Raw genomic sequence first — 15,201 nt, 5'->3', positions numbered from 1 at the left:
CCACAGACACAGGCCCAGTAGACATGCATGACTGCACCACAGACACAGGCCCAGTAGACACGCATGACTGCACCACAGACACAGGCCCAGTAGACACGCATGACTGCACCACAGACACAGGCCCAGTAGACACGCATGACTGCACCACAGACACAGGCCCAGTAGACATGCATGACTGCACCACAGACACAGGCCCAGTAGACACGCATGACTGCACCACAGACACAGGCCCAGTAGACACGCATGACTGCACCACAGACACAGGCCCAGTAGACATGCATGACTGCACCACAGACACAGGCCCAGTAGACATGCATGACTGCACCACAGACACAGGCCCAGTAGACATGCATGACTGCACCGCAGACACAGGCCCAGTAGACATGCATGACTGCACCACAGACACAGGCCCAGTAGACATGCATGACTGCACCGCAGACACAGGCCCAGTAGACATGCATGACTGCACCACAGACACAGGCCCAGTAGACATGCATGACTGCACCGCAGACACAGGCCCAGTAGACACGCATGACTGCACCGCAGACACAGGCCCAGTAGACACGCATGACTGCACCACAGACACAGGCCCAGTAGACACGCATGACTGCACCACAGACACAGGCCCAGTAGACATGCATGACTGCACCACAGACACAGGCCCAGTAGACATGCATGACTGCACCACAGACACAAGCCCAGTAGACATGCATGACTGCACCACAGACACAGGCCCAGTAGACATGCATGACTGCACCGCAGACACAGGCCCAGTAGACATGCATGACTGCACCACAGACACAGGCCCAGTAGACACGCATGACTGCACCGCAGACACAGGCCCAGTAGACATGCATGACTGCACCGCAGACACAGGCCCAGTAGACATGCATGACTGCACCGCAGACACAGGCCCAGTAGACATGCGGCACACGTTCATCCATGCGCATGGTTGGCAATATTGGAGGTTGCCCAGACCTAATGCCGTTACGTTACTGAATTTATACTAGAATTACCATCATAACTGGCACCACAATACATGGCTAATGAACTGGTCGACTTAAAAGGCTTGATCTCCTAAGGATTTCTAACAGTCATAGAAATGGCATTAGCAATAACATTGGACGCTTTCCTTCACCTTTTGCCACCAATTGAATATCACTAACCTAAATCTATTTAAAGGGGCCATACATTATGAATGTGTGGTAATGTTCGTTAAGATGGTAAGTGCAGAAGGCACAGATAGGCCTTGGCAAACAGTACTTGTTTTGCAAATTTCACAAACATTTTAAGAGAGGAGAGAAATAAATAAATACTTATGGATGAATTATGGATGAGGAAGTTGATAAAAACTAAAAAAAGAGATGACACCAGCACCACCGCCGAAGGAAGAACATTGTTGAACGCCTGTCATCCCTAACCTCCTCCCTCTTCCCTCCCTTCTGACTCCCACACATGAACACACTACCCAGCAGTGACCAGGGCCATTTATCACTGGGACTGACACATGATTATCTACAGCTTGGATCAGGAACTGAACAGACACTGCAGGACGACAGTTCTGTGTCTCAGGCGTTTGTCCCAAATGGCACCCTAAGCCTTAGCCTATATAGTGCACTACTAGGGTGTATTTGGAACACATCCTTAGTCTCAGCCATTAGGTCAGCCATTAGCAGTCTGACAGAAACAGAATGTAATAGACATGAAGAAAGAAATGAACATCGGATTGTGAAGTGGAATGCATCAAGGCTACATGTAGTACTGTACAGAATGTCAGTGAGTGAATACAACGACTATGGATTGCAGTGTAAAGCCCTTTCCCAGATGTAGTATGAACCCTCTGCAGACAAGTCAATAGATGTTTTACACGTCTGATGGTCCCCGGTATGATTGGGTGAAGAGATGATATAACCAATCAATACAATAATGTACTATTATCATCACCACACTAATAAATTGATCTAAAAATGAAGCTAATTAAATACTCTGCTAATTGTCCAAGTAATACATTTCTGACCACATGCTGTGGCCTTATGACTTGGCTGCCATTAGCAAGACAGGAGCAACACAGATAACAGGAGTTCAGAAATATCACACACACACCAGTGCAGAGGGGACAGGAAAATACTACTGTAAACGCTGTTCCATTCAGCAAGCTAGCCTAGCATAAACCAGAGCAGGGTTGAACCGTAGCAGCATAGCCTACACCACACGAGAACAGAGCAGCAAGACAAAAAAAAGCCATCCTTACCGTGATATAGTCCTTCCATTTAAAAGAAGAAAAGCCAAACCAGTAGCCAGGAGACCGGAAGGACGGATCTAATTAATACACAAAGCTGTGTTGCCTCGGCGACATGCAATCCACTACCTCCTTTACTGGCCTTAACCAAGACAATATCCTGCCATGTAGAACACAGTAGCCTTACTTCTCAGACTATGGAGAGACAGAGTGTGTGTGTTTGTGTGAGCCAAGTGTACGCACACAGCCGACGGACGGACTGCCTCCGAATGACAGAGAGAGGGGGATGAGAGAGATGGAAACAGGAGGCGGCTGGGGTCTTTGTCTCTCGGACGGAGAAGGTAGGGGAAGCGAGAGGGGGAAGAGCAGGAGGAAGAGGAGGGAGGGGAAAGAGCAAGAGGAGGAAGGGATAAGAGCAAGATTAGGAGGGGGAAAGAGCAGGAGCAGGGAGGGGGAAGAGCAGGAGGAGAGAGGAGCAGGAGGAGAGAGGGGGAAGAGCAGGAGCAGGGAGGGGGAAAGAACAGGAGGAGGGAGGGGAAAGAGCAGGAAGAGGATGAAGAGGGAAGAGCAGGAAGAGCAGGAGGAGATAAAGAGAAGTAAAGGAAGAAAGCACAGTGAGAAACAGAGTGAGAGAGAGAGATAGAAGGAATTGAGAGAGAGAAAGGGGGAAAAGGGAGGAAGTGAGGAGGGGGGGGGCAAGACGAACAGAAAAGTAAATCAAATGAACTAACCAAACTGACTGCAACTACACACTAAACATTAACCTCTGGGGAAAGGACAAGGTCTGAGCCAGAACTAACCAAACTGACTGCAACTACACACTAAACACTAACCCCTGGGGAAAGGACAAGGTCTGAGCCAGAACTAACCAAACTGACTGCAACTACACACTAAACACTAACCCCTGGGGAAAGGACAAGGTCTGAGCCAGAACTAACCAAACTGACTGCAACTACACACTAAACACTAACCCCTGGGGAAAGGACAAGGTCTGAGCCAGAACTAACCAAACTGACTGCAACTACACACTAAACACTAACCCCTGGGGAAAGGACAAGGTCTGAGCCAGAACTAACCAAACTGATTGCAACTAGACACCTATATCAACATGGAATTTGGCCAACATACTTTGCACTTTGCTATTGTCTTTCAATTAAAAGCATGTTATAATTGAAATGTATTTTATTTATTCATTACATTAGACAACCGCTGGAGTAGAATTGGAAGTTCTTGATAGACAGACCATAAATCTTACAAATCAGTGATATTACATGGAGATAAACACTAGCACCGCCTTTATGCCTAGAAGTACCCGTTAGAGAACTATGTTGGGCGTCGCCTTCAGCATATGCATCAACCCGCAAGGTACAGCAAACATAGGCGCCAAACGCTTGATAAATAATGCATCAACTATTATAAAGGATTAATTGCATGAAGAAATATGTGTGGAAATATAAGATATATGTTTTGTATAATTCCACAAAGTCCTAGGAAAAATGTTGACCTATAGCTTATTTTCGTTTCCCTTCCAATAAAACCACTACAGTGTAATCCATTTGATCTACTTTATTTGTAGATTCCATTAGTAGAGTTAAAAATTATTTTAACAAAGTAGAAACGAAAAAGATAATAATAATAATAAATTAATAATAATATAACCATCACGGTCACAGGTGAAACTATTTGCTATATTCCTAAATGCTTTGGGTCCACAGCATTTATGCTTTGGGTCCACAGTCAGCGCACAGCTTCGGGGCTTTGTGTGAGCAAGCCCCACAAACAGATCGATTGCACTGCACATGGTTTTCATGGGCCTTGTTTCGTGTGCACCTGCCGCAGGTGTCGCATAATCTCTCTGAAGCGGTTGCGTTGCACCGATCAGACCAAAATGACTCCACATCCATGTTCTTTCCACCGTACGCACCGCAAACATGCAAGAGGGCCCTCACTGCTTAGAGTTCATCCTTAGACATGTCCCATGTACGGTTTCCTTTTCTGTGCTCATGAACAACAGTACAATCTCAGATGTGATGCAACATCTGCATGTCACATACATTCATCACTCTTCTCTACCCAAACAGCGTCATTCCTCCCAGACTCCTGTCTCATCGTGGTAGTTGGCTCTGTTTTGTTTTTTCTGCGGCGAGGCTCAGCCTTCGGAGGTGGAGGTTCGATGTCAACATCAGAATCAAATGAAGACTCTAGATCAGCAACGTCGATTTCAAGCTCAATATCTGATCCTACATCTGACTCCAACTCATCTAAATTCTGCGTCCATTTGTTTAGTTCAGCTTGCCATTGACAACAACACACATTGTAGTATGTTGACCTCATTGTCTGATTTGACTCTCAGAGGGGAAATGATGTACAATTTCCAGCCTTTCATAATAAAGGAATTAGACCGCCTGTGACACCCTGATCTGTTTCACCTGTCTTGTGATTGTCTCCACCCCCCATTTTCCCCCATTATCCCCTGTGTATTCATCCCAAAGTGTTTTCCATGTGTTGCCTTCGCACTAATTTTGTTTTCTTGTCTTCCCGGTTTACACCTTTCTGCCTGCCCTAACCCTGCCTGCCGTTCTGTCCCTCGACTCTGCCTTGGATTACGAACCTCTGCTTGCCCGCGACCTGCCCTTTTGCCTTACCCTTTGTGATAATAAATATTCTGAGAACCGAACTATCTACCTCCTGTGTTTGCATCTGGGTCTTATATTGAGTCGTGATAGTACTAACTGGCCATGACTGAACCCAGCAGACTAAGGCCATCTCCACAACGCTCAGGCCAGCTCCACAACGCTCAGGCCAGCTCCACAACATCTCCCTGCAAGGAGCCCCCATTGGAAGACACAAGGAGCTACTTCAGAACCTTATGGAGGGACTCCATACCTTGGAGGAACAACATGACCATATGTTCAACCAATTACTGTAGCAAGCCACAACGGAAAACTCCCAGGCGCTCAGTAACCTCGCTACTAGCGATGTTTCTCCCAAGCCTACACAGGCTTCCCGAGAACCCCACTTACCTCCTCCGGAGCACTATGCTGGAGATCCTGGAACCTGCCAAGCATTTCTCTCCCAGTGCTCCCTCATCTTTGAGCTACAGCCTAGCCTTCTTCGGATCGGCCGAAGATAGAGTATCTCATAACGCTGATGTTTGGAAGGGCGCTCACTCAACAATCCGCCGTTTGACAGTCTGGAGAATTTCGTGGCGGATGTAAGGAAGGTGTTCGATTCCCCGGTGTCTGGGAGAGAGGCTGCTCGGAAGCTACTTTGTCTGCGTCAAGACTCACGCAGTGAAGCAGACTACACGGTTGACTTTCGCATGCTGGCCCCCGAGAGTGCCTGGAACCCGGAGTCCCTGTTCGACACCTTCCTTCATGGATTATCGGAGGGAATCAAAGATGAACTCGCAGCCTGGGAGTTAGCCAGGGACCTCGACTCCCCCATAGCCTTGACTATAAGGATCAATGGGCGCCTACGGGAACGCAGGAGGGTGAGGTTGTCTGTTGTCAGCCACACTCGCTCGTACACAGTTTCTCCCTTGCCTCCGAAGAACCCTGGAAGTTCCCGACACCTGCATTCTCGAGAGAATTCGATATCACCCGAGCCCCCTCGGGGACTGGCAGCTCGTCTCCTCCTGAGACCATGCAACTGGGCAGAGCTAGATTTTCTCCTAGTGAACATTTAAGCAGGCTGAGCTCCATCAGTTGCCTGTATTGTGGTACTACAGGACATTACATAGCCACCTGTCCAGTAAAAGACCAGGCTCATCAGTAGGTACAGGTATGCTGGTGGGCAATACAGGGAGTCTCCAAACTACCATTACTCATACCCCTCTCCACGCTATCCTGCTGTGGGATGACCGGTCAAAATCTCTCGCATCGACCCTACGATTGCACCATTGACCTCCTCCCGGGCACCACACCACCTGGCTTTATTCCCTGTCTGGTCCGGAGACCAAGACCATGGAGGTATACATTGAGGACTCTCTAGCAGCCGGCGCAGGGTTGTTCTTTGTGGAAAAGAACAAAACCCTGCTCCGTGTATTGACTACTGAGGCCTCAATGACATAACGGTAAAAAATCATTACCTGCTACCACTCCTCTCCACGGCTTTCAAGCGTCTCCAGGGGGCAACCACCGGACCTGTCCCATCAGTTTGTGGTGGAGGTTGATGCTTCGGACATTGGAGTGGGGGCCGTCCTGTCCCAGCATTCTTGCCAGGACCAAAAACAGCATCCCTGCGCATTCCCATCGTCTCAATTCCACTGAGAGGAACTATGATGTGGGAAATCTAACTTCTGGTGGTCAAGATGGCGTTGGAGGAGTGGAGGCACTGGCTTGAAGGGGCAGAAAATCCTTTCTTAGAGCGGACCGACCACAAGAATTTGGAATATCTTCGCACCGCCAAGAGCCTCAACTCAAGGCAGGTTCGTTGGGCTTTGTTATTCACTCAATTTTGTTTTTGCCAACCGTTCTGGGCCCAACATGTTGAAGCCTGACGCACTCTACCGCCTGTATAGTTCCACTGCTACACCATCTGACCCTCGAGACCCTCCACCCTACCTCCTGTCTAGCAGCTACACTAGTCTGAGGTATTGAAAGCTGGGACCGCAAGGCGTAGTGGGTTTTTGTCACAGATTCAGCCCGGTCCCCGTTCCTGGAATGGGCCCATTCCTCTAAACTCACCTGTCATCCTGGCTCCCGTCGGACCCTGGCTTTCATTCGCCAATGTTTTTGGTGGCCATCACATCAAGGTTACGGACATCTCCGCATTCGTCACAGCCTGCACTGTTTGCGCACAGAACAAGACTCAGCGGCAAGCTCCGGCTGGCCTACTTTAACCACTCCCTGTTCCTCATTGCCCCTGGTCCCACATATCCCTGGACTTTGTCACGGGTCTCCCTCCGTCAGATGGCAACACCACCATCCTTACTGTGGTGGATAGGTTTTCCAAAGCTGCACATTTCATTCCCCCTTCCCAAGTAACCTTCAGCCAAGGAGACGGCCCAGCTTATGGTGCAGCACGTCTTCCAGATCCATGGACTTCTGGTCGACATGGTCTCCAATCGGGGTGTCTCAGTTCTTGTCCAGCTTCTGGAAGGCATTCTGCACCCTTATTTGGTCATCGGCCATCCTGTCCTCCGGGTTTCATACCCAGTCCAACAGCCAATCAGAGCAAGCCAATCAGGACCTGGAGACTACTCTTAGCTGCCTCATCTCTGCCAACCCCACCACCTGGAGCCAGCAACGTGTGGGTGGAGTATGCCCGCATCTCCCTTCCCAGCTCCCTCACTGGACTCTCACGCTTCAAGTGTTCCTTGGGTAACCCACCCCTGCTCTTCCCTGAGCAAGAGGTCAGCATACCCTCAGCCCAGATGTTCGTCCACCGCTGTTGTCGTACCTGGAAGAGGGGGATCCCAGCTCCCCGGGCAGAGGGTATGGCTGTCCACCTGTGATCTGCCCCTCCGGGTGGAGTCTTTTAAATTTTGTCCTTGTTTAATTGGTCCATTCCCATCTCTAAAGTCCTTAGCCTCTCCGCTTTCCATCTTCTGTTGCCCCGTACCCTCCGTATACATCCCACTTTCCATGTGTCTAGGATTAAACCTTTGTCTTTGCACGGTTATTCTTGGAAAACAGCCCTTTGTCTCCCGTGTTTAGTCTTCCCGGTTCTGATCTTTCTGCCTGCCCTGACTGTCTGTCTGCCATTCTGTCCCTTGTTGACTCTGCCTTGGATTATGAACCTCTGCTTGCCTTTGACCTGCCATTTTGCCTTACCCTTTGTGATAATAAATATTCTGAGAACCAAACCATCTACCTCCTGTGTCTGCATCTGGGTCTGATCCTGAGTTGTGATACCGCCCACAATTCTTTATCATAATTACACTATTGTTCTAATATTCAAATCATCCTTATCATTCAGATCAATCAAATTCAATGAACCTCCTCATCATTAATTTCACTGAAGTCACATGCACCATTATCAGTTTATACATGATTCCGGTTTCTGTCACCCATTCATCCATGGATGACAGAATAGCATATTTAAAATGTTAAGTTTATTATGTTACTAGTTTTTTGATTAGTAGCCAGAGCAATGCTGCCGCACAAGTGATCATGTGCTGAATGCATGGACAGCACTGTTATTCTTGGAAAAAGTACATTTGAAAATAGAGCTGACAAAGGTCATAGAAACAGCAGAATGTGATCTTTCTGATACTATATAGAAATCTAAACGATTTTACCTGCATGTGACTCTGAAGGAGGATTTGATAAAGTGATGCTCCTTTCCCTAATATTGTCACTCATCAGATTATTGTCAATGTAATCTTGTCTATAGGCTAACTCTTATGTGTGAAATTAGTTTTGGTATAGTTTCAATGGGCTGGCTGTGCAGACTGACAGGCATCGTCTAATTCCTGCTCATCAAGTTGGATACAGTGCCTTGCGAAAGTATTCGGCCTCCTTGAACGTTGCGACCTTTTGCCACATTTCAGGCTTCAAACATAAAGATATAAAACTGTATTTTTTTGTGAAGAATCAACAACAAGTGGGACACAATCATGAAGTGGAACGACATTTATTGGATATTTCAAACTTTTTTAACAAATCAAAAACTGAAAAATTGGGCGTGCAAAATTATTCAGCCCCCTTAAGTTAATACTTTGTAGCGCCACCTTTTGCTGCGATTACAGCTGTAAGTCGCTTGGGGTATGTCTCTATCAGTTTTGCACATCGAGAGACTGAATTTTTTTCCCATTCCTCCTTGCAAAACAGCTCGAGCTCAGTGAGGTTGGATGGAGAGCATTTGTGAACAGCAGTTTTCAGTTCTTTCCACAGATTCTCGATTGGATTCAGGTCTGGACTTTGACTTGGCCATTCTAACACCTGGATATGTTTATTTTTGAACCATTCCATTGTAGATTTTGCTTTATGTTTTGGATCATTGTCTTTTTGGAAGACAAATCTCCGTCCCAGTCTCAGGTCTTTTGCAGACTCCATCAGGTTTTCTTCCAGAATGGTCCTGTATTTGGCTCCATCCATCTTCCCATCAATTTTAACCATCTTCCCTGTCCCTGCTGAAGAAAAGCAGGCCCAAACCATGATGCTGCCACCACCATGTTTGACAGTGGGGATGGTGTGTTCAGCTGTGTTGCTTTTACGCCAAACATAACGCTTTGCATTGTTGCCAAAAAGTTCAATTTTGGTTTCATCTGACCAGAGCACCTTCTTCCACATGTTTGGTGTGTCTCCCAGGTGGCTTGTGGCAAACTTTAAACGACACTTTTTATGGATATCTTTAAGAAATGGCTTTCTTCTTGCCACTCTTCCATAAAGGCCAGATTTGTCCAATATACGACTGATTGTTGTCCTATGGACAGAGTCTCCCACCTCAGCTGTAGATCTCTGCAGTTCATCCAGAGTGATCATGGGCCTCTTGGCTGCATCTCTGATCAGTCTTCTCCTTGTATGAGCTGAAAGTTTAGAGGGACGGCCAGGTCTTGGTAGATTTGCAGTGGTCTGATACTCCTTCCATTTCAATATTATCGCTTGCACAGTGCTCCTTGGGATGTTTAAAGCTTGGGAAATCTTTTTGTATCCAAATCAGGCTTTAAACTTCTTCACAACAGTATCTCGGACCTGGCTGGTGTGTTCCTTGTTCTTCATGATGCTCTCTGCGCTTTTAACGGACCTCTGAGACTATCACAGTGCAGGTGCATTTATACGGAGACTTGATTACACACAGGTGGATTGTATTTATCATCATTAGTCATTTAGGTCAACATTGGATCATTCAGAGATCCTCACTGAACTTCTGGAGAGAGTTTGCTGCACTGAAAGTAAAGGGGCTGAATAATTTTGCATGCCCAATTTTTCAGTTTTTGATTTGTTAAAAAAGTTTGAAATATCCAATAAATGTCGTTCCACTTCATGATTGTGTCCCACTTGTTGTTGATTCTTCACAAAAAAATACAGTTTTATATCTTTATGTTTGAAGCCTGAAATGTGGCAAAAGGTCGCAAAGTTCAAGGGGGCCGAATACTTTCGCAAGGCACTGTAGATTCAAGGATATGTTTTGCATTATTCTAAAGGCCTACTGCAACACATAGCATGTTTTTGTTTCCCTTACAATAAATGTGATTAGTAATAGGCTCCCGAGTGGCGCAGTGGTCTAAGGCACTGCATCTCAGTGCAAGATGCCTGGTTCGAATCCAGGCTGTATCACATCCAGCCATGATTGGGAGTCCCATAGGGCAGTGCACAATTGGCCCAGCGTCGTCTGGGTTTGGCCGGAGTAGGCCGTCATTTTAAATAAGATTTTCTTCTTAACTGACTTGCCATGTTAAATAAAGGTCCTGTAACAGCTTTGTCAAAGAGAATGGTATCAATCCGCAACGTGCCCAGTCAAATTATTAACATGAGCTCCAACACTGATAAATAGGCATAAAACAAACTCATTCTTACAATATTGTTGTTCTAAATTAAATCAACCTCTTCACCCTCATCATTCAGTTTGGCCTAATTTAAATTCAATTGTGAAGTAAGGTGCACAATTATTGCTCATTCATCCATTTGTCATTATTTCTCCTATTACAGTGAAAGAAAACCATGCTATTGTTTGAGGAGAGTGCACAGTTATGAACTTGAAAATGTATTAATAAACCAATTAGGCATATTGGGCAGTCTTGATAAAACATTTTGAACAGAACAGCAATGGTTCATTGAATCAGTCTAAAAGTTTGCACATACACCGCTGCCATCTAGTGGCCAACATCTAAATTGCGCCTAACCTGGAATATTACATTTTGGTCTTTCTCTTGCATTTCAAAGATGCATTTCAAACACAGTTTTTCTTTGTATTATCTTTTACCAGATCTAATGTGTTATATTCTCCTAATTTCACATTTCCAAAAACTTCAAATGGTATCAAGTATATGCATACCTTGCACAGATCCTGAGCTACAGACAGTTCGATTTGGGTATGTAATTTTAGGTGATTTTTTTTATTTTTTTTAAAGGGTCTGATCCTTTAAGAGGTTTTTAAGTTAGGAATACAGTATGTGTGAAAAAAACAGGTCCAAAGGCTCTTCTGTTTGTGATTTTTTTTATTTTAATCTGACAAATAAGAGGAGTAAAATAAAAACATTTTTTAAAAGTCAGGGAAAGAGCAGGACAGGTTTTTTTCTATGTATATTTTTTACTTTTACAAAATCAAACGTTGGTGGCCGTTGGCCTATGGTGGTCCTTGTGTTAATGTGATTATTAATAATGACATTTTACATGAGTGTAACGAGTGCACTGAGAGTCAGGAAGCAAGTTCAGGGAGTGAGTGTTATAATAAACAAATGCAACTAAATACAAAACGAGAAACACAAACAACACACAGATATGACACTGGAACAGAAGGCCTGGGGAAGGAAACAAAAGGAGTGACATATATAGGGAAGGTAATCAGGGAGATAATGGAGTCTAGGTGAGTCTGATGACGCGCAGGTGACAGGTGTGCGCCATAACGAACAGCCTGGTGACCTGGAGGCCAGAGAGGGAGCACACAATGAGTGTAGTAAACCTATCAATCAATGGAATTTGGCAACAGGGTGCGAGTGAGTCTGGATACCCAGTCATATCATCAGTTAACCTAAAGAACGTCTCTCTGACGTGTTCATGTGTGCAGACCTGACACATGCTGGATTGTGACTTCTATCTCTGAGCTGGCTGGGGGAAAATGCCTTCCTGGTGAGGGTGCAAATTTCGGACAATTTTGCTGCCGACTAATTAACTGGACAAGAAACTGTTACATATTTCCCAAACAGTAAAATGACATAACCAACAGAAAATACTATCAGAGATATAGTGACGAGATGCTTATGTTTCCGCCCTAACAATGGGAGTCGTCCAAAGGCGGAAAGACAGGCGGCAAGCTTAGGCCCAAAATAAACCCATATAAACACGTTGGACTTATTTTGGCGAAAGTGATACCTCTTGCTTCGCCTCTTCCTCTCTGATACTATGCATGCACACAAGGACCGGAAATGTTTCTTTAAGAGCTTAAATGGAGACATGCAACAATAGCAAGCCTACAGTCTTACAGTCAAAATGCTATAACCTATTATTGAACATGAAACTCCTGTAATGACGCAGAAAATATAACATCATTTTCAAACATTAAACCGAAATGCAATTAGGGGAAAGCACAGTTCTAAACAGCAAACCTAATGTGAGCGGTTTCATAGAACAGAGATGAAAATTCTAATCTAATAGCAACTACCATGATGGCTTGCTTATATGACTAGGATTGTGCCTTTGGCTTCTGGACAATGAAAGAAAGATGATATAAAAACCAATAGAACAGGAGAGAAATGCAGATTAATGGCATGAGGAATGGATTTAAGTCTTTATACAATAATTGCCTATATGTTTCTATGGATGGATTTTTGCAAGGCTACTTTGAATCGAGGTAGGACATGCAGGACATTTGAAGTAGAGTAAAACGTTCAGGTTTCAAACAATTATACTGCCCAAGCTCAGTGGTGGTGATGTGCTGATAGTCAATGGTAGGCAGGCTATAGCCTATGCATCCGAATGGCGAATGGGAGGCGCGCTTTACGAGCTGAGATGAAGACATTTGAAAAAGCTCTTATTTCTTTGTGGCCACCAACGTTTTTAACACGCGATCGCATTTAGACTTGCTATTTGTTCCTCAATGACAGGGCTTCCAACAGCAGGCTTCATTCCAGTAGCCTGACATATGGTAGGCTATTCCACTCCTCAAATTTGACTCTGTATGCTGTGCGCGTGATACTTAAAAATGCATGACGACTAGGGTTGCAAAGGGTGAGAAACTTTCCCGTAAATGTTTAGAATTTTTCAGGGAAATTTTCCATGGGATTATTTTTCTATCACATATGCAGGTCACACTTCCATCACATGCACAGCTGATTCTCAATATATTGCACACTAATGAGATGCTATTGAGCCCACACTACTACACTGTCTGAGCCAAGGACGACATGCTTTCTGGTAAGTTTTGATTACAATACTGGGTGGGGTGAATATATTTTATATGACATACATTATTTTTTGTTTAACTGTTAACTAGTAGCCTATGGCAAAGTGTGTTTAAATCATTTCCAACTTGTTAACAATTTCTGCTAGTTAGTTTTTGCTACCATGTGGGTTTTAGCTTGCTTGAGCCTGCTAACTGAGGAGTGTTAATTCACCTGTTTTCATACATGTTTCATTTTAAAACATTTATCTTACAAATGAGTTGTTTAATCTAACTGCTTAACTATTCATCTGTACATGGAATTGTATTTGTTTTTTTTACTCGTTTTTTTCTAATCTTTACAGGAGAATGTCACGGGCACTATCTGACATTTCACTGCAGCTAATGTAGAGGGAAAAGCTGTGTATAATACTGTGCCAAATAATATGTGAAGAATGCAAACAAATATGCAGAATCATCTGGCCAAGTGCATAAAGTTCCCTCAGTGCTCACAACAAGCAACCTCTGACAAAAGTCCCTCTACTTGTATTCGAGGTAAAAATGATGAATCAGACACCTTATCGATAGCAACAGCTCATGGTCCTCCTGGAATCAGAAGTTTTTTGGACTCAATGGAGGAACGAAGTCAGAGAAATGCTGATGAATGTCTTGCTCGAGCTAAGTATACAACTGGTCCACCTCTGATGCTAACAGGCAATGTGTATTGGAAGAGATTTCTGAATGTTCTTCGCCCAGCATTCACCCCTCCAACCAGACATGCTTTATCTACTCATTTGCTGGATGAGTTCAACAGAGTTCAAGTGAAGGTCAAGCAAATCATAGAGAAAGCAGACTGTATTGCAATCATCTCTGATTGGTGGTCGAATGTTCGTGGGCAAGGAATAATTAACTACATCATCTCCACCCCTCAACTAGTATTCAAGAGCACAGACACAAGGGACAACAGGCACACCGGTCTCTACATTGCAGATGAGCTGAAGGCAGTCATCAATTACCTTGGACCACAGAAGGTATTTGCACTGGTGACAAACAATGCTGCGAACGTGAAGGCTGCTTGGCCTAAAGTGGAGGAGTCCTACCCTCACATCACACCCATTGGCTGTGCTGCTCATGCATCGACTCTGTTCCTCAAGGACATCATTGCACTGAAAACAATCAATATACTCTACAAGAGAGCCAAGGAAATGGTTAGGTATGTGAAGGGTCATCAAGTTATAGCAGTTATTTACCTCACCAAGCAAAGTGAGAAGAATAAGAGTACCAAATTGAAGCTGCCCAGAAACATCCTTTTGTGGTGGTGTTGTCATCATGTTTGACAGTCACCTGGATGGGAAGGAGTCTCTCCAAGAAATGGCCATATCACAGTCTGCCGATATGGACAGCCCCATCAAGAGGATCCTCCTGGATTATGTATTTTGGGAGAGAGTGGTAAGCAGCCTGAAACTCCTGAAACCTATAGCAGTAGCCATTGCACTGATTGAGGGAAACAATGCCATCCTGTCTGATGTTCAGACTCTGCTTGCCCTGCCCACTTCACTGTTGCTCTAAGCAGAGGACACTGCAGTTCTGAAATGTATCAAAAAGCCTGAAGACTTCTGCCTGAAGCCCATAGACACTGCAGTGTACATGTTGGACCCCAAGTATGCTGACAAGAGCATCCTGTCTGGTGAAGAGGTCAACAATGCCTATTTTGTCATCACTAACTTGTCTCGCCACCTTGGCCTGGATGAGGGCAAGGTTCTTGGCAGTCTGGCGAAGTACACTTCCAAGCAAGGTCTTTGGGATGGAGATACAACATTGCAGTCGTGCAAACATATCTCATCAGCCAGAGACTTTGTGGATCTGAGGATCTCTTTCCCCTGTTGCCTCCATCATCCTCCAAATCTCACCAACATCAGCCAGCTCAGAGCGCAACTGGTCCTTGTTTGGGAACACACACACACCAAAGCACACAA

The 15,201-nt window shown here is 45.1% G+C and overlaps 1 protein-coding gene across 31 annotated transcripts in view; it reads right to left on the bottom strand.

Annotated features, from left to right (window-relative positions):
* LOC110496881 (focal adhesion kinase 1) overlaps positions 1-15,201 on the bottom strand; it is a 239,294-nt gene that overhangs the window by 180,912 nt on the left and 43,181 nt on the right. For 9 of the 31 annotated variants that reach the window (XM_036953479.2, XM_090209247.1, XM_090209248.1 and 6 more), the window contains exon 1: positions 2,252-2,779. The exons of 21 other annotated variants lie outside the window; for them this stretch is intronic. In XM_036953479.2, coding sequence (XP_036809374.2) covers positions 2,252-2,270 — 19 coding nt within the window. In that variant the 5' untranslated portion in view covers positions 2,271-2,779. Of the gene's footprint in view, positions 1-2,251; positions 2,856-15,201 lie in introns of those variants that run through there. One more of the 31 variants, XM_090209255.1, reaches the window with a different exon arrangement.

The sequence above is a fragment of the Oncorhynchus mykiss genome, chromosome 18 (genome assembly GCF_057628025.1).
Source record: "Oncorhynchus mykiss isolate SJ-2025 chromosome 18, ASM5762802v1, whole genome shotgun sequence".
Taxonomy (NCBI): domain Eukaryota; kingdom Metazoa; phylum Chordata; class Actinopteri; order Salmoniformes; family Salmonidae; genus Oncorhynchus; species Oncorhynchus mykiss.
This window is presented reverse-complemented; position numbering and strand designations above follow the sequence as displayed.